Source organism: Hibiscus syriacus, unplaced genomic scaffold, assembly GCF_006381635.1.
Source record: "Hibiscus syriacus cultivar Baekdansim isolate YM2019G1 unplaced genomic scaffold, ASM638163v2 tig00113725_pilon, whole genome shotgun sequence".
Taxonomy (NCBI): domain Eukaryota; kingdom Viridiplantae; phylum Streptophyta; class Magnoliopsida; order Malvales; family Malvaceae; genus Hibiscus; species Hibiscus syriacus.
In genome coordinates, this window is record NW_024063471.1 from 15,434,194 (window position 1) to 15,453,178 (window position 18,985).

An 18,985-nucleotide genomic window follows, 5' to 3' on the forward strand; every position below is an offset into this window, starting at 1 on the left:
CTCTCAATATAAGGAGAGATAGAGTTTGAATGTGGAGAGGAAGAAGACAAATATGAAGAAAAAGGGGAATTAGAGTTCCCTGCTCGTTGACATCACCAATCTTAATTGGAAATCAACCTTTGGATAAATGTAGGAGTTATTTGCTCTTCTAGTCCTCTACATTTCAAGCCCAATTCAAGAACCCCCCATTTTATGCCTTAATGGGCTCAAACCCAACTAAAATAAACCAAATCTTAACACAACATTTTGAATGGTTTCTTGGCCCACATAAAACTCACTTGGGTTTACCCGAAACTACTAACCCATAAATTGGGGCGTTACAAAACACGTTAAGTTTTTAATGGTGGGTACTAAAATAAAAACTAAATGTTAGGCGTGGTTTTAAAAAAAATTGAAAATTTAGATACCAAAATGGATCAAAACTAAAAATTTATGTACTAAATGCATAGTTTACCCTAAAAGTAAACGTATCTAAACTCGGTTTTGTTTTGTCCAAATTTTATCTTTTTAAAACATCTACTATTCAATTTAGGTTTCAATTTGGTATCTCATCATTAAAATTTTAATATAACTATCTACGTGACATTTCTTTATTTTATCAATGATGATATAGCATTATTTTATGGTGACACGTTAACATCACCATTAAGTTTTTAAAGGTAGGATACCAAAATGAAAACTAAATTAAATGTTAGGTATGATTTTAAAAAAATAAAGTTTAGATACTAAAACAAAAGAAAACTAATTGTTTAGATACTAAATATGTAATTTATCCATGAAACAATCACCATCTCTTTTAAAATATATTTTCCTCTTTATTTCAGCTTTTTCTGCATTCATGCCCCCCCCCCCCGGTCCATTATTTTTTTTGCTTTCTTCACCATCTCCATTCTTAGGCCTTCCTTCTTATTCAAGTTTGTGGTGCATCGGTACCTTCATTTTGGATACGAATGCTTAGGATTTAAGTAAATATATCTCTATTTAAATATTTAAATTTAATTTGAATCAATCATTTATATATATATATATATATATATATATATATATATATATCAAATTTGATTCGATTTAATCAATTCAAACCTTAAATTTATATAATAATTAAATATATTTTATTTAATTTTGGAGATTCGATTTTTAAGCTATAACATAAAAAGGGGAAAACTATACATTAACATTTAAACTATTTCATTTGGTCCGTTTTAGTTTTTTTTTCTTCAAAATCATATATATATATATATATATATATATATATATATCAAACTCATATTTAACATTTAGTTTAGAATCTCGTTAAAAAATTAATAAAACTATTAACATTACATTTTTGTTTTTTAATGATAATTTGATATTATCTTATAGTGATTCGTCCACACCACCATTAAGTTTTTTAATGATGGATATTAATATAAAACTTAAACAAAATGTTGATATGATTTTAAAAAAGTAAATAAACTATCAGTTTTAATTCATTTTATGTCTTAATATTTTCAAAACCATACTTAACATTTAATTTTTGTTTCATTTTAATACACAACCGTTAAAAACTTAACGCATATAGTACCTAAAGTATCAATCCTAATCCTTTTTAGTACCTAAACTTTAAAAAAAATCAAAACTTAACATTAAATTTTAAACATGTGTACTAAAATAAAACAAATACTAAAATAAACAAAAACTAAACTTTAGGTTCTAAAATGGACCAAAACTAATAATGTAAGTACTAAATGCATAATTTTCCCTTTAAAAAATATATACCAAAATAACATTAAAATAATAATTTAGATACTAAATATATAATGATGGAATGAATTAAAATATAGCATTAGATTCGACTTTTAATAAACCAACACAACTCTGATTGTTTAAAGCAAACCGCCACCGCCATTTTTATAACAATTTCATGGGCGGATGATAATTTTGACCCAAACTCAAATGCAACCATCGATTATATCAAAACATTATTCAATTTTGACTTGGATCTACGATTTCCCAAATAGACCACAAAATGTGAACAACCAAAAAGTTAAAACCCCTGCAACTCAAACGTGAAAATGACTCCAACCCCCAAAATGTCTCGACCATTTATCCCAAAATAATAATCCTAATTTGCCTAAATGAGAGCTTGAATCACTTGTGTAAATATTATTAGCACTACAAACAATGCAAGTTACTAACTATATGTTGATAATATTTGAATGCAACAAACAAGATTAGAGGAATTACTCTCATAATAAACTTCTATAATACCCGTAATAAACTTCTATAATACTCGAACCGGTTTAGTCAGTTGATTGGTCAAGTAATAATGTCTATATAAAAAGGGTAAATTACACACATAATACCTAAACTGTCACATTTATTCTATTTTAGTACCTTAACTTTATTTTTTTCAAGATCATATCTAACATTTAGTTTAGATTTCAATTTAGTACCCGCCATTGAAAATTTAGCGGCAATGATATGAAATTATTTTCCCTTTTTCGATATTCCATGTGTCTTGTAATGTAAATTATACGTCATTGGTGCTGTTAAGTTTTTAACAACAAGATACCAAATTGAAACCTAAATTATATGTTAGGTATGATTTTAAAAATAAATAAAGTTCAGGTACAAAAACAGAAAAAAAGTAACATCTTAAATACTAAACGTGTAGTTTACCCTATAAAAATGCAAGTTATTTTAAGCCCCAAAAAAAGCAAGTTATAGCATTCTGGGTAACAACGGATACAAGTCATCAAAATCAACATCTGAATCTTCAATATTGAAAATCGAAACATAATATAAAGTCATGTTGTGACATTAACTAAATCAGAATCAAGATTCAATCTTTCCAATAATATGTTATTTAACAGCGCGGAATGTGTTTAAATAAGAAAAGCTCCGGTTTTTTTTATAAGAATTCAGAAGAGTTGAATGAGAGATTTATGGGGTTTAAAGAATGTACAATTGGAATTCGACGGTTTAATCAAACATCATCTGCATCACTTCCACCATGTGTTTCATGGCTAACCCAATAGTGGCTTCCATCAGGACCAGACACCTTAAACCTGCTCAATACCATGATGCCGAAAATCTTTGTTAAGAACTAAATTACTGGGATCAGGTGTAATTACTGTTTATTAATTTATCATATAAGTTTTCATGTATTTGGAAGTTACTATCCAATAACCAAGCCCGAAAATGCGTCCCACATAAACCATAATCTAAAGTTCTCCCTATGTTTTCGATTACTTTACTCACCGTTCAAGCACGGATTTTCCTTCCTTGTACTTCTGGCCCTTCTCATGGGCAAACTCCTGAAAGAAACTAACCATGTAACTAATGGGAACGGGCAAAGATGCATTAAACCGTTGAACCTCAAATACGTAACAGTAAAGCAAAGTAAGGCTTACATATTTCCACCCCACAATTGATCCACACCCAATGCAGAAGATGTCCACTACTGTGTGCAACCCTGTCATCATCATTCTATCTTCCTTCTCCCCAGCAGAAACATTCACCCTATGAAATAATGAAAATTTTATCTATCAAAATGAAAATTGCGAATAACATCAAATCTCATTTATCAAAAGAAGATGTAAGTTGGATTTCAGAGAAATCTGAAATCCATCCTTGAGTACCATAGTCTACTCTTAAGCAGATACCTGCAATCCCTGTCTTGTATTCAAGAGGCTAAATTACAAACATAAGAGGCTATTGGGCAATTGAAGGCTATTATATTGCTCTAAGTGAACTAAACAAACTGTTAGAATCGAAAATGAATTTGAGAAGAAGAATTTTTCTTAAGCATTACACAAGACATTATGAGCGCTTATGTTAAAGAGTCGTCGGTCCTGTTCAGTGTCACTGTTGACAGATTTGGTATTAATACATTACGATTGGGTGCCTAAAATCGAGAAAACTTACACCTTACTGAAGAGATATGCTTTCCCATGCCTGCTCTGGAAGGACTGGATAGAAGAACACAGGCAAAACACATAGTTAGAATCTAAGCTTCTAAGAGAACCCAGAACCGTTTTTTTTTTCTTTTGGACACTATGAAAATTGTTAAAAACAAGGTGAAAGAAAAAATGGAAAAACTAGATAACAGCGAACTACACCAATATACAAATGAAAAAAACAATTGTCTGATTGTCATTTTAAAACCAAAGGTAAATCAATCAGAAGTTTAGCAGTTAAAGCAGTCTCCATTACTGTAATTTTCATCCACTAAACTGCTCTTAAGTCTTAAATCAAGTATAAACATTTTAACATTCAAGTGATTGACTTAACTGCTTAAGACGGTTCACCAGCTTCGTTAAAGTAGCAATGGCTATTGGTTTCAGACTCAACTATTGGTACAAAGTGCCAATTACCACAGAAACGAATATCCAAACTCTAAGCATCTTGCTAATATACTCGGAAACTCTGCATCTTTAGTAGGATATTGCCCTCGATCAGGGACGAACAATGAGAAATAACTCAAACAGATGATCCAACAACTTCCAGATTGAGATTTGTGTTTATTTTGTGTTAATCTGGCTTCAAGACTATTATTGCAAATCATATCCCAATATAAAAGATTTCAATTCATTCCCAGTACCAGGTTTTATCTCCTAAACAAGTCCTATCAAATACAATACACACACACAAAAACATATAATATAAATGCATGTGTGCATGCTTAACATCATAATTGTCCTAAAGAAGATTATAAATTGAATTAAATATTGATTATGCAAGTTCCTAATTTTTCGATCTAAGCAATCATGTGGTCTCATCAACCCTATGAAATTATTGAATTAAAACACTACACCTAATAATAAACCCTATGAAATTATAAATTGATTGAACATTAGATATACCCAAATCATAATAAAAAACATCATATATAAACTCAGTAAAATCAATCAAATTAACAATACCTAGATGAAGATTTCGCAAGAATAACAGAGAAGGATCGAAGGATTCATATTTTATGAAGTGATAGATAAAAGAACAACCTTGGAAACAATATCATCAACAAGTGCAAGATGTATCTTGCAGTGCTTGCAGCTATAAACTTTCCCTTCAAGATTCACAACAAATAACCTCCCCATCTATACCTCCCACCAGATAGATCTTCCCAAAACTAAGAAACAAAGGAAAGGAGAGCCTATCTTTGGAAATCAAAAGGGGAAAAAAGATGAAAATCCTGAATATCAAGATGTGATTTTAATCGCACAAAAAGAAACAAAAGGGTTGATGATTGATTAAAATGCTCGTTAGAATTGATGAAAACTAATGGGTCGCATGTGAAATAAAGGAGATAGTTGGTTTTTTCAAGGTAAAAGAAAGAATATTTTAATTGCACGGAAAAGGAAAGAAAAAACTGTGGGAATGTTGAATTGTTTAGGGTGTAGTACACGATAATCGTTAACGTATACTGAAATTGGCATTTTAGTCATTAGCTTTTATTTTTATTTTTTAATTAATATTAATAATTATAAGATAATATATGTTTAAATATATATTATTTTTTTAAATTTATAGAATAAATAAACATTAAATTTATGATTTTTTATAATATGAACATTGTATTGTCGGTTATTTATAAGAACGTTATGTGACACATAAAATTAATATATAATATATTATTTTATCTCCTAATTATAATTATAATTTTATTTTTAGTAATTTTAATATTTTTAAAAATTAGAAAATTTATTTTTAACAATATATGAAAATCTAGAATTTTTCATTTTAAAATTATAAAAATATTTTTTAAAACTATAAGCTTGAAAATATTTTTATAAGTTATAAATTTTAATTAAAACTTTTTCTAACTTATACATCCACAATTCGTTTAACCTAAAATAAAATTTAATGACTTATATTTTATATTTTTTGATGTTAAATAAGCTTGTTATTATCTTCTTTGTAATTTTATGAAACATATAATGAATTTTTAAAGTATATGTTCTATTTATTTCTATAATTATCTATAAAAATCAATATATCAAATTAATTTTAATAGTTTAAATAATTAAAATATCTTACTAATGTATAAAATTAAGGATGAGCTTGGGTCGGATTAGATTTTCAATCAACTCAATCCGACCTAAAAATATATATATTTCATTCGTAATTTGATTTGATTTGAGTTTAGGGATGACTTCACCTAATCCGAATTTAACCTAACTTTTATATAAAATCCAACTCAATCCGATCTAATCCGAAATAAATATATTTATAAAAAAATATTATTTATATTCAACAAAATTGAGATCTAATTGAGAAAATTAAAATATAGAGGATTCTTATTGTAATTATTTTTAAATATATAAGGTAAATTTATATTATTATTCGGGTTGAATCGAGTATTTTTCACCCTAAATTCAAATATGACCTGACCTGACTATATTTTCTAAAAAATCGGACTCAACCTAAACTCAATTTTTAAAAAAAAAAATATGATCCAATTAAAACAGATCAAATCGAAACTCATCGACTTCAGGTACTGTGACCATCCATGTATAAACCAGACAAAAAGTTTCATTTTTTTAAATTCTAAAACATTTCAAGTTTTTAGGCCTTCTGGAACAATTGGAACAAACATGTTGAAACTTGTTCCATTTTTTCATTGGTTTTCAATTTTTTTTCTTGGATTAAGCCTCTAAAGTTGCATGCATTTGTAAAACGATAGTAACCACTATTTATTGACAGTTTTAAAGTTTTTTTTTATTGGAATTAGTTTTTAAAAAAATGTTTTTCGTTGGAATTTATGAAGCTCAAATTTGACAACCGAAAATTGCACAAGGGTTGGCAAAAATTATTTAGGGAGTAAGGAGAATAAAAGATAGAAAAATTGACACAACGATTCATAGTGGTTCGACTTCTCAACTAAGTCTACCTCTACTACCTTAGCTCATCACTAAGGATTTTCCAACAAATTAACAAATCCACTAATTTGTTCTTTCTTTTTCAAAGACAAAGAGATAACCTTTACAAGACTCCCTAGCTTTTAACAAGCTCAGCTAAAACCAAAAACCCCTTTACAAGGAAAAAGATATAAACAAATAAAATCTCTAAAAGGTAGGGTGTTTACAAGAATTTAGCTCACAAGAACAAAAATATTTACAAGAGAAAGTAAAATAGGAATGAAAAACTCTTCTCTTGTGTTTGAATGCTTGGATAGGCGTTCTAACCCTTCTTAAAGTGTCTTGAACTTGTATTTATATGTTGGAATGAGTTTGTGGCTATTTCTAGTCGTTGGGAGTGATTTAGAGCCGTTGGGGATATTTTCTCTATAAAATAAATTACCCAATACAGAGGGTCTACTTTTGTTATTTTTAAATAAAACTAGCTGTTACTAGCTGTTGGGCCTGACGGTATCGATACTAAACCTATGATATCGATACTACTATGTGAAGTAGTATCGCTACCCCTGTGGGTATTGGTACTATTTTTGCATTATGTAATTTGAGCAATGCTGGTAGTATCGATACTTCCCTTACCTTTGATATCGGTACGCTATGAACAATATCGGTACTGTTCATGAGGTATCGATACTATAAGAACAATATCGATACTTCTTGTTCAGAAAAGTATTTTGTGCTCAATTCCAAGTTAAATGAGCTTTGAATTATTTTTGAAAACTTTGAATAAATTCAATTCAAGTCCAAAAAACATTTTGCCTTAATTTGTTATATCAAAATATAGTTCAACAATCTCCCTCATTTTGATATAACAAAACATTTGAAAAATTGTTTTTGACAAAATTCCCCCTTAATAACGTATTTAATGAAAAAGATATCAATTGTTGGAAAATGTTCAGCTCCCCTTTTTTCATTAAGAAATTGATTTTTTCAAACCCATACTTCTCTCCCTTTTTGTTATATAAAAAATAATTCAACTTTAAAGTTCAAATATAACAATTGAGAGTAAGAGGTTAATTTGACATAAAATATCATTTGAAAAATCAAAGCTCCCCCTCAAAAATAGCATTCCAAACAAAAAATTAACTTTAAAAATTTGACACTTAAACAAAATTAAATTTCAACAAAGAATAACAAACATGTTAGTAGCACATGAAATTCAATATATCCAAGTCTAAAATACTTTATGCAATACCAATTGTTGAAATTAAGTACATGTGCATAAAACTTTCCAAAAATGTTATGCATTTGAAAATTTTGATATCAATTGTTAGAGAGATATCATTTGGATTTTAAATCATATGCATAAACATTTAAATTTAGGTAAAAAATAAAAGTTTGTAAAATCAAAGCATTTGAAAATTTGATATCAATTGTTAGAGAGATATAATTTGCATTTAAAACCAATTTTGACCAAAATTCATTATGATGAACTAAAAATTATTAAAAATTCATTAAAGATTTAGAATGTCCATCACAGTTCCTTTTTAACATACATGAGATAGAAAACAACATGAAATCATTTAAGTTTAAAACTCATTCATGTATAAACTAAATGAGCAACCAATTATGCAAAATCAAAGAGCTTTTAAGCTTAGAGGTTACCCATTCCTTTTTCAAGTGTGGTAGAGCATTTGAGTATCGTCACTTTCATCGCCATTGCTCCCACACTCCTACAAGAGACATTTAAGTAGTTTTTGGAATCCAAATTGCTTTGGATCATTGGACGTTAGTTTCAAATCCCCTTGTTCCCTTAAGAACCCATACTTGTTTGATTTTAAAATATTTTTCTTTCTTCAAAGGATAAGTATGTTCCAAATGACCATGAAAATGGCAATGTAAGGATTTTGCCATTTTTAGACATAATGAGTTGTTTTTAGAAATTAATTCTTTTTCTTTTGTTAAGCTCTCAAGATTAACTTTCAAATCAATATTTTCTTTTTCTAAATCATTGATTTTGACTTTTGAAAGCTCTAAATCATTTTTAAAAATTTCATTTTGTTTTTCAAAATCAACTTTTGTTTTTAAAACCAAATCATTTTCAACTTTAAGTTTTGAAATTAATTTCTTATATTTGGAATTCATGGTCTTAAATTCCAAATACAACTCATTATAAGCAACTTGTAACTCATCAAAAGAGCAAGAATCTAATTCATTTGAGTTAGAATTTACCATTGAATCTTCTCCGATGGCCATGAGGCATAAGTTGGTTACTTCATATTCATCATTGGAGTCATTTTCATCACTCCAAGATGCCACAAATGAATTTTTCTTTAGGAGAGGACATTCATACTTGACATGCCCCATTCTTTGACAATTGTAGCACACCGGGGGACTCTTCTTTTTGCTCGATTCTTGCTCACTTCATTGGAAGTCATGAATCTCTTGAATCTTTTGAATAGCTTGACCATCTCTTATTCTTCATCATCGTCTTCATACACCTCTTCATTTGAATATTGATTGCTCTCATTATAGGATTTGAAGGCAATGCCCACCTCCTTTTTCTTCTTGTTTTGCTTCTCTTCATCTTTTTCATCTTCCTTTACCATCAACTCATGAGTGAGAAGAGAACCAATAAGCTCATCAAGAGTGAGATATTTTAGATTCTTAGCCTCAATGATGTCCTTCTTCTTTGATTGACAAGTCTTTGGAAGAGAGTAGATCATCCTCCTTATAAGCTTCTCATTAGGGATTACTTCTCTAAATCACTTGAGACCGTTGACAATCACGAAAAATCTATATGTCATAGTTTTGATGTCTTCATCCGGTTTCATCTTGAAATTCTCATAGCTATGGTTGAGAAGACTAATCTTGGTTTCCCTCACTTCATCGATTCCTTCATGAGTGACTTGGAGCTTGTCCCATATCTCCTTGGAATTTGAACAAGATGAGACTCTTTCATATTCATCCAGGCCTAATGCAAAAAAGAGGATGTGCATAGCTTTGGTATTGAGTTGAAACTTCTTCTTCTCTCCATCACTCCAATCATCCATCTCACCGGGTGGAATGAAGTATGATAGGGAAACAGTGGTAGATTAATGAACATTGCTCTTGTTGAGGAATCAAACCTAGAAAGCTCTAGACTCGATGAAGAACAAATAGGGATGAATAGTAGAAGGTGGCTCCCTTATGAAGATGAACAGTAAATATGATGACAATGAGGATGGATTTGTGGAAGATAAATGGATAAGTATCCTATCGAACCCTCCTAGTCGTAATGAAAAGGCAAACTCAATAATATGGCTCTAAGCGTCCAATCGAACCCTCTTAGCCGTAATAAAATGGCAAACCTGATAATATGGCTCTAACTAACCATCCTAGTCATGATGAAAAGGCAAATTGAAGTGTGAAGATTAATCTCCCTCACAAGAACTTGAAAGAACTCCATGAGAAGAAGCTTCAAAGGCACAAGGCAATCAACACTTGCAAAAACAAACTCTCACTGTATTATTAATCAAAGAAATATGCCCTAAAAAGTTGAATGAAGCCTTATTTATATAGGGGATGAGTTCTAAAGGTCCTAAATAACTAATGAATAAAATAATAACAAACTAAACATGTCTTAACTCTAATTCCTAATAAAATAATAATAAACTAAAAACATTATTTTAACTTAAACTTAATTCCTAATAAAATAATAAATCTAATCCTAAAAGATAACGCATCATCCTATGTTAAATTATATTACAAATAATAAAATAAAATATTGAAAATTCGTAATATTTACAATACCCTGTATTAATCTCGTATAGGATTTTCTACATGCACTGTCTTCACTAAAATGACCATATCTTGAGTTCCCAACATCATATTTATGTAACTCAAGAACCTTTGGAAAGATAAGAGATAGAAGGTTGTATCTCAGAAGACATATTGACCAAATAGGATCAGGATCCCGTTCAAAAATTCGTCTCAAGTCTTCTGTTATTCTGGTCTTCTTTTCCAAGGCTAGGACGAGTGGATCGTTCAGAAGAGTTATTACTTCTTCCTTTGATGTGAGCCTTGTGATGCATGTATCATCCTCCCTTTCTACAAAAATATTCAACCTCAAATTTGAAACATTAAAGGGAGCAACATTAGAATCATTTAATGATTCATTCATATTATGCTTACCAAATAGATATGATTTGAATCTTCGAGACTTTGTTATTCTAATAGGTCCGAGTATAAAAATTAGTCCAAAGAAGCATTTATTATCATTATGGATGCTGGTGCTTGTATCATTCCCCCACTCCTCAAAAGGATTCGTCCTTGAATCTGAAAATCCAAGAGAAAGAGAATTAGATGTTTTGAAAGGAAAAATTTTTAAACATTTGCCAGGATCAATGTGATGTTTCTTTATGCATTTTAGTCGAGGTTTCTTCTTTGTAGGAATTGATTTCTTATAGTCTTGAAATCCTCTATTGCATACAAGTCTTGTAATCTGATGTTTAGGTTGAAATTAAACATGGTGTCAACTACTGTTGGCTTTCTTTATGATTGCTTCAGATATTCTCTCCATGGTTTGACTCATGTGTGGTGAGAATGAGTGCTGAAAAACCATGTCAACTGGTTTGTGAAAGTAATCCCTTAAGTCTCCTAAGTGTGGTTCATGAATTAATAATTATAAGGAGGAGATTTGTGGACTGTAGAATTTTTGTGGTAATGCATCTTCTACTGAGTTTTTCTTACCTCGATCTTTTATGCACTTAAAGGAGTTGTGTTAGTATGGATGACAACTTTAAGAGTCTTACATTTCAAAAAGGAGAAGAAGTATGTTACAATATCATTAAAATGAGTAATAAAATACTTACCTTTGGACTCTCGCAAATCGTGACTCTTCATTGATATAGCATAGTAATTTGGGCTTTCAGGTGGTAACCCGTCAGGTGATGGAAGATGGTATGGGCTAGTCTCGTGTTGCTTTTACTTTTTCATCATTTACATGGATGTCATGTGCACGAACTATAAAGCATGTGGAGTTGTTTAAACATGTTTCGTCATTAAGATGGCGTCACGACTAAGGCTTTCCTGGATGTAACCTTTTTTTATAATAAATCTAACTCTTTGGTTTCTTTGAGATTGTATGTTTGACAAGGTATAATGAAACCTTGAATTATATTGGTTTGATGTTGTTTTCCTCTTTTTGGTGGTAATCCGTCAGGTGGATCACCTAACACTTCTCAAAAATCCTATAAAAGAGAGGAAAACACATTAGGCAAATCATTGTTAATGTTAGAAATTGAAACAATTGGTTCCCTAAAGCGAACAAGGATGCAAGGTTGTTTATAAAGAAGGTTCTCTCTCAATTTTTGTGTGGTCACACATAGAATTTGAGTCACTCTTTTCTTTTCACAATTAGGTTCACTCACCTCTCATGGATCATTATTCTTTTGGCTTTTGTAACTAATGAGCTCTTTTTTGTTGCCTCTTCCTCAACTTTTTTTTACTTTCCCTACCTCATCACAAATTCTCATTTGATCTTTAGAGGTTGAAAGTGTGTCATTCTTTATTGGTCGTTGTTTCTCCTTGTCCGGTTTTTCATCTATCGGTTTTTTTGAGAAGATGCAGTAGAAGATGAGGAAGGATTTGAAGGATTACCTTGGTAAGAGGATGAAGTACCTTGGTAATGTTCACTGAATCATAATCTCATTTGGATTTTTTCTTCGATTATTATTGCATTCTTTAGGGTATCTTCAAGGTTTTTGTACCCATGGAAGTTAAGAAAATCATTGATGTTTGAGTTCAAGCCGATAACGAATCTTAACACGATGTCCTCTTCTTTTTCAATTATGTTAGCCATATTGAGTAAGGACTGTATCTCCTTGTAGTAGTCTTCAACTGAACTTCTACCTTGTCGAAGTTCGTATAGTTGTAGTTTAACTTCTCGTGTATAATGTGTCGGTAAGAATCAGTTCCTCATGCTTTGTTTGAGGTCGGCCCAAGAAGTGATTACTTGAATTTGGAAGTCCTCGATCTTTTTCCTTGTTTACATCCACCAAGTGTGAGCATATCCTTTGAATTCCATGGTGATGAGGGGAACTTATTTAGCTTGGGGGTAGTCATGGTATGCGAAAATGAGATCAATTTTTCCTTACCAATCGATGTTCTTGTCCGGTCTTTTGAAAGACGGGATTATTAACTTTGGTTTTGTAAAGAGTTTGTGTGCTTGGAAATATGGTTATGTTTGTCTGGGTACCAAAGGTTTAACAATTTTTAGTCTTGGATTCTAGTTTGGTAGATCCAATTATGGCTCTTGTCGTTCTCTCACGGAATTGTTAAGTTCATCAAATATTTCAAATTGAGTCGTGAGTCGTGCAAGTGTGGCTAAGATAGCCGTAAGTGTCATGTTGTTATTGTTGCCCATCCTGAAATAATAACAATCAAAAGAAAATTTTAAAGTAAAATAAAAATAAAAATAAAAGAAAGAAAATTCAACAAACCAAGAAACCTCACAAGTCACTCCAAGAAAGTAACACAGCGAGAGGAAAGTAAGCTGATCTTATATTCTTTAAAACTCACTTTACCAAGTATTCTTCCACAGTTCATATCGGAGTTTGATTACTAGCAAAGGCAGTAAGAAAACCAAAAAGCTCTAAGGCGAAACAATGGTTAGACTCCAAGAGAACGAGAATGCAAAGATGGAAGAAGTATGAAAAATCTTTAGTCCTACTAACACAAGGAGGATAATGTGTTAGATAATGTAAACGAAAAATAAAAAGGGAAAATAGAAGAACCTAAAGCACTAAGAGTCAAAGAAAAAAAAGAACCAAACCAGAAACCTAGAAAACGCTAGATCAAATTGAGCAACGTTTTTAGGGGATTACCGGTGTCCAAAAATTTTGGAAAAATTCTTTAATGTTGATCGATGTGTTTAGAAACTATCTGTAAATTTTTAGAATCAAATACCTTCAGTAGTATCCAATAGACTTTGTTGAATGGTGAATCCTCAACTAATATGTTTTTCATTATCACTTTGTTCGAAGGTGCTATTGATCTCCAATAATTATGATTTTTTAATGATCTTCAATATATGTAGTTTCAATATGGCAATTTTCACTATGAAACTCCTCTTGTAGAATTTTCAAGAAATTCGATAAGATTCTAGACCGAATCTGTAGATGAAACTTGAACGATGTATTTGAAGGCTCTAATGAACTCCGATTGGGGGTGGATTTTGGACTGGAGATTACTCTTAGGAAGAATATGTGATTTGGAGAAAATAAACCCTAAATTCCTTCATTTTCAATTTTTTTATTTTTTTGATGAAAAATAACTAACAAGAAAATTTTGAATATAAATTAAAATTAAAAAAAGAACCTGAAACAATGAATATTTTTTGAACTAGCTCCATTGAGGAACCTTGGTTGTTTTTTGTTCAAGAACAAGTACGATTACTTGATTCTTTCCAAGAATCAGCCCAATTCTGATACCAATTGATAAGGAAGCGGTGATGGATTAATGAATGTTGCTCTTATTGAGGAATCAAGCCTAGAAAGCTCTAGACTTGATGAAAAACAAATGGGGATGAACAGTAGAAGGTGGCTCCCTTATGAAGATGAATAGTAAAGATGATGATGGTGATTATGGATTTGTGAAAAATAGATGGATAAATGTCCTATCGAACCCTCATAGTCGCAATGAAAAGGCAAACTTGATAATATGACTCTAAGTGTCTCATCGAATCCTCCTAGTCACAATGAAAAGGAAAACCCGATAATATGGCTCTAATCAACCCTCCTAGTTGCGATGAAAAGGAAAATTGGAGTGAAGATTCATCTCCCTCACAAGAACTTGAAAGAACTCCATGAGAAGAAGCTTCGAAGGCACAAGACAATCAACACTTGCAAAAACGAACTCTCGTTGTATTATTAATCAAAGAAATTTGTCCTAGAAAGTTGAATGAAGCCTCCTTTTATAGGAGATAAGTTCTAAAGGTCCTAAATAACTAATAAATAAAATAATAACAAACTAAATATGTCTTAACTCTAATTCCTAATAAAATAATAATAAACTGAAAAAATATTTTAACTTAACTTTAATTCCTAATAAAATAATAAATATAATCCTAAAAGATAATGCATCATTCTATTTTAAATTATATTACAAATAATCAAATAAAAATATTAAAAATTCGTAATATTTACAAAATCCCGTATTAATCTCTTACATGATTTTTTGCATGCACTGTCTTCACTAAAATGACTATATCTTGAGTTCCCGACATCATATTGATGTAATTAAAGAATCGTTAGAAAGATAAGAGATATTTGGTCGTATCTTAAGAAGACATGTTGACCAAATAAGATCATGATCTCATTCAAAAAGTCGTTGCAAGTTTACTGTTGTTCTGGTCTTCTTTTCCAAGGCTTGGACGAGTAGATCATTTGGAAGAGTTATTACTTCTTCGTTTTATATGAGCCTTGTGATGCATGTATCAAAGTATCATTTCATGATTGAGTTCCAAGCTCCTAGATCATTGAATTGAATGAAGTGCATCATCTTATTCTTCCAATAGGTGTAGTTTGCTCCATTGAAATACGATGGCTTATTGACCGGTTGAGAATCTTCAATGTAGTAAGCGCCGGAGTTCGAAGCCATCTTCTTGTTAGTTACGTCAAAAATTGGTAGAACTTCTTCGAGATTTATTAAGTTCAAATTTGTGAAGCCTTCTAATGAGTCAAGCTTTGAACCAATTGTTGAGATTTATTAAGCTCAAATTTGACAACCAAAAATTGCACAAAGGGGTGAATTGACAAAATATTGTTTAAGGAGTAAGGAGAATAAAATATAGAAAAATTGACACAACGATTTATAGTGGTTCGACTTCTCAACTAAGTCTACCTCCACTACATTAGCTCCTCACTAACGATTTTCCAACAAATCCACTAATTTGTTTTTTCTTTTCCAAGGACAAAGAGATAACCTTTACAAGACTCCCTAGCTTTTAACATGCTCAGCTAGAACCAAAAAACCCTTTACAAGGAAAAAGATGTAAACAAATAAAACCTCTAAAATGTAGGGTATTTACAAGAATTTAGCTCATAAAAACAAAAATATTTACAAGAGAAAATAAATTAGGAATGAAAATCTCTTCTTTTGTGTTTGAATGCTTGGATAGGTGTTCTAACCCTTCTTCAAGATTCCTGAACTTGTATTTATATGTTGGAATGAGTTTGTGGTTGTTTTTAGCCGTTGAGAGTGATTTGGAGCCGTTGGGGATGTTTTCTCTGCAAAATAAAACTACCCAGTACAAAGGGTATCGATACTTCTATAAGAAGTATCGGTATTACATTTGTTATTTTTAAATAAAACTAGTCGTTAGGCCTGACGGTATCGATACTAAGCCTATTGTGTCAATACTACTATGCAAAGTAGTATCAGTAACCCTTTTGGTGTCGGTACCATTTTTACATTTTGGAATTTGAGCAATGCTGGTAGTATCGATACTACCTAGTGAGTATCGATGCTTCCATTACATTTGGTATCGTTACCCTATGAATAATATCGGTACTATACATGAGGTATCGATACTGTAAGAACAATATCGATACTTCTTGTTCAGAAAAGTATTTTGTGCACTATTCCATGTTAAATGGACATTGAATTATTTTTGAAAACATTGAAGATTTTGAATAAATTCAATTCAAGTCCAAAAAACATTTTACCTTAATTTTTTATATTAAAATATAGTTCAACATTTTTTAAAAAAAATTTCGGTGTTTGATTGATAAAAAATGATTGATGTAATTTATTTTCATGATCAACATAATACATTTTACATTTTATAAAAATGACTTACAATTTAATTTTGTATTAATTATTTTTCAATTTTTTTACTTCAAATCATAAATATCATTATAATATTGTTTTATTTATTTATTATTTTAGTATACTTTTAATAAAAATATTAGTTATGAAGAAATATTTATTAATAATTTTTAAAAAATAATATTATATGTTTAGTGTTATAATAATATATTTAATTATATTTATAATAATATATGATATTATATCCTTATTTTTATAATATATAATAAATTAATAATATAATTAATTTTATTTATTAATTTAAAATAATATTATTAAATATTTAAAATATAACATTCTTATTTAATATTATAATAATATTTTATTTTTAAAACAATTAATATAATTAATAATATATTATTTTTATTTAAATAAATAATTGATATAATTTATAATTTTTTTATTTTAAAAATATAATATCAAAGAAATTATTCTATTATTTTAAAAATAATAATATTTATTTTTAATTAATATTATTATTTATTATATTTGATATTTATAATAAACAATTTTTAAAAGATTTTACAAACCATTGAAAAGAAGTTTACATGGCATCATCTAAATACCATGAAATAATTTTAAAAAATTATTTTCAAAAAATATAATTCATGTTATAAAAATTATTTTTTTATTTTCTGTGTAACGAATAAACCCTTAATATTTTCAATCTGACGACGCTTTATATTATGGGAAAAACTTGAATTTATAATATTTTTAGAGGGTAAAATAATTTTTTTAAAAATATATAAATAATTTTAAAATATAAAATAAATTTAAATTTTGCACTCACCAGTGCTATCGGTCCATCCCTATTTTCAACGCCAGGAGTACTTACAAGTTTACGACCTAAATAAGAAAGTAATTCATGAATCAAATTAAATAAAGAAGAATGTACAATAGGTGGAATGCATAAAGGAAATGATCACTACTTTTCTTCCTCTTGCATTTACGAGACTTTGTTGAATATTTCTAGATATATACACTCAAAATTTTAAAAGGTATATGAAAGATTTTATTAAATTTTTTGTACAATATCAAAATTATTCTCTCAACATTTATTAAAATGATTATTTTGATCTCTATTCTCTTTTTGGAATACTTTGGCGTTGAAGGGGTACTTAATAAACAATAGCATGGAACAAAAACTAGTTTTTAGACAAAAGATGTAATAAAAATATGTTTTAGCATAAATTACTTTCAAGAACCCAACATTAGCAACTAAATGAACCATCATCTAGAACCATAATTACAATCTAAATCCCAAAATGCATCTCCTGAAACAGGTACCCTGAAAAACCTACAATCACCATGGATACCCTCCAAGTATGAGATCAGTTACCAGGAACTACCAGCTAAAATCTCGACATTTTGAATGTTTTTAGTAGTATCATCCGCACATACTTTAAGTGAGCAATTTCAGCTATTTTACTCTTCTTCCTATGCAACAGTAATTCTTGTTTTTTTCCCTAGTTCTTTCACCTTCTTTTGGTTTGCATTAATCTCTTCATTTATCTTAGTCAACTCATCATAACATTGCTTTCTTTCTTGTACAACTTCTTTTGAATGTTGTTGAAGATGTACAACTTCATTTGCATCAGTCCTTACTGCCTTCCCATTAAATCCAAGAATTTTGAATTGTTGGTAATACGTAAAACACTATCTCACATTGAGTGGGAAATACCACTAGGTTTGGGTATTTATAGTGTTCATTCTTCCTTTGTTGAGTGATAGAGAACAAGGGACAATCTTGTGTGCCGCCGTCGTCTGTCCGTCTCGGGCTTGTGGCTCGTGGCAATACGTGTCTTTGACATGTCAGCACAAATTCTATCTTTTTGGAGCAAATTCGTAAGGATTTTCTTGAGCATAAAATATATTGTGAAAGCATTGATTCTGATATTTATAGGCTGCAAAGTGTCTTGGTTCGATTTAAATTTCAAAGAGTTACGACTTATTATTAGCTGTTAATTTAATTTATGAAAATTTAAAATTTGAAGTGTCATATTTTGAAATTATGTATGTGAAATGTTGGATGTATCTGGACAATATTTCAGCTCTGTTCAGAGTGTTTATTGTGTCAGTTACAAAGTAATTACAAGAGTTACAAGAGTTATAAACGGCTAGAAATTAAAGGACAAATCTGAACTGCTTTAAGGCCAGATTCGTTTGTGTATAACAGGAGTTTTAGATAGAATTTAAATTAAAAAAATTAATCAGATTTATATCTGATTTTGTTGTGGATGATTTTAACCTTGAACTAAGCCTATAAATAGAGAGGTTTTCTAAGCTTCTCAATACAC

General features: G+C 29.9%; 1 protein-coding gene across 1 annotated transcript; it reads right to left on the bottom strand.

Annotated features, from left to right (window-relative positions):
* Positions 1-2,817: 2,817 nt before the first annotated feature.
* LOC120187480 (protein yippee-like) lies at positions 2,818-5,294 on the bottom strand. Its single transcript, XM_039191184.1, has 5 exons — positions 4,986-5,294; positions 3,910-3,953; positions 3,396-3,504; positions 3,244-3,299; positions 2,818-3,050 (listed from the first exon to the last, which is right to left on the bottom strand). The coding sequence occupies exons 1-5, from the start codon at positions 5,079-5,081 to the stop codon at positions 2,969-2,971; spliced, it is 387 nt and encodes a 128-aa protein (XP_039047115.1). The 5' UTR covers positions 5,082-5,294; the 3' UTR covers positions 2,818-2,968.
* Between the last annotated feature and the right edge of the window lie 13,691 nt (positions 5,295-18,985).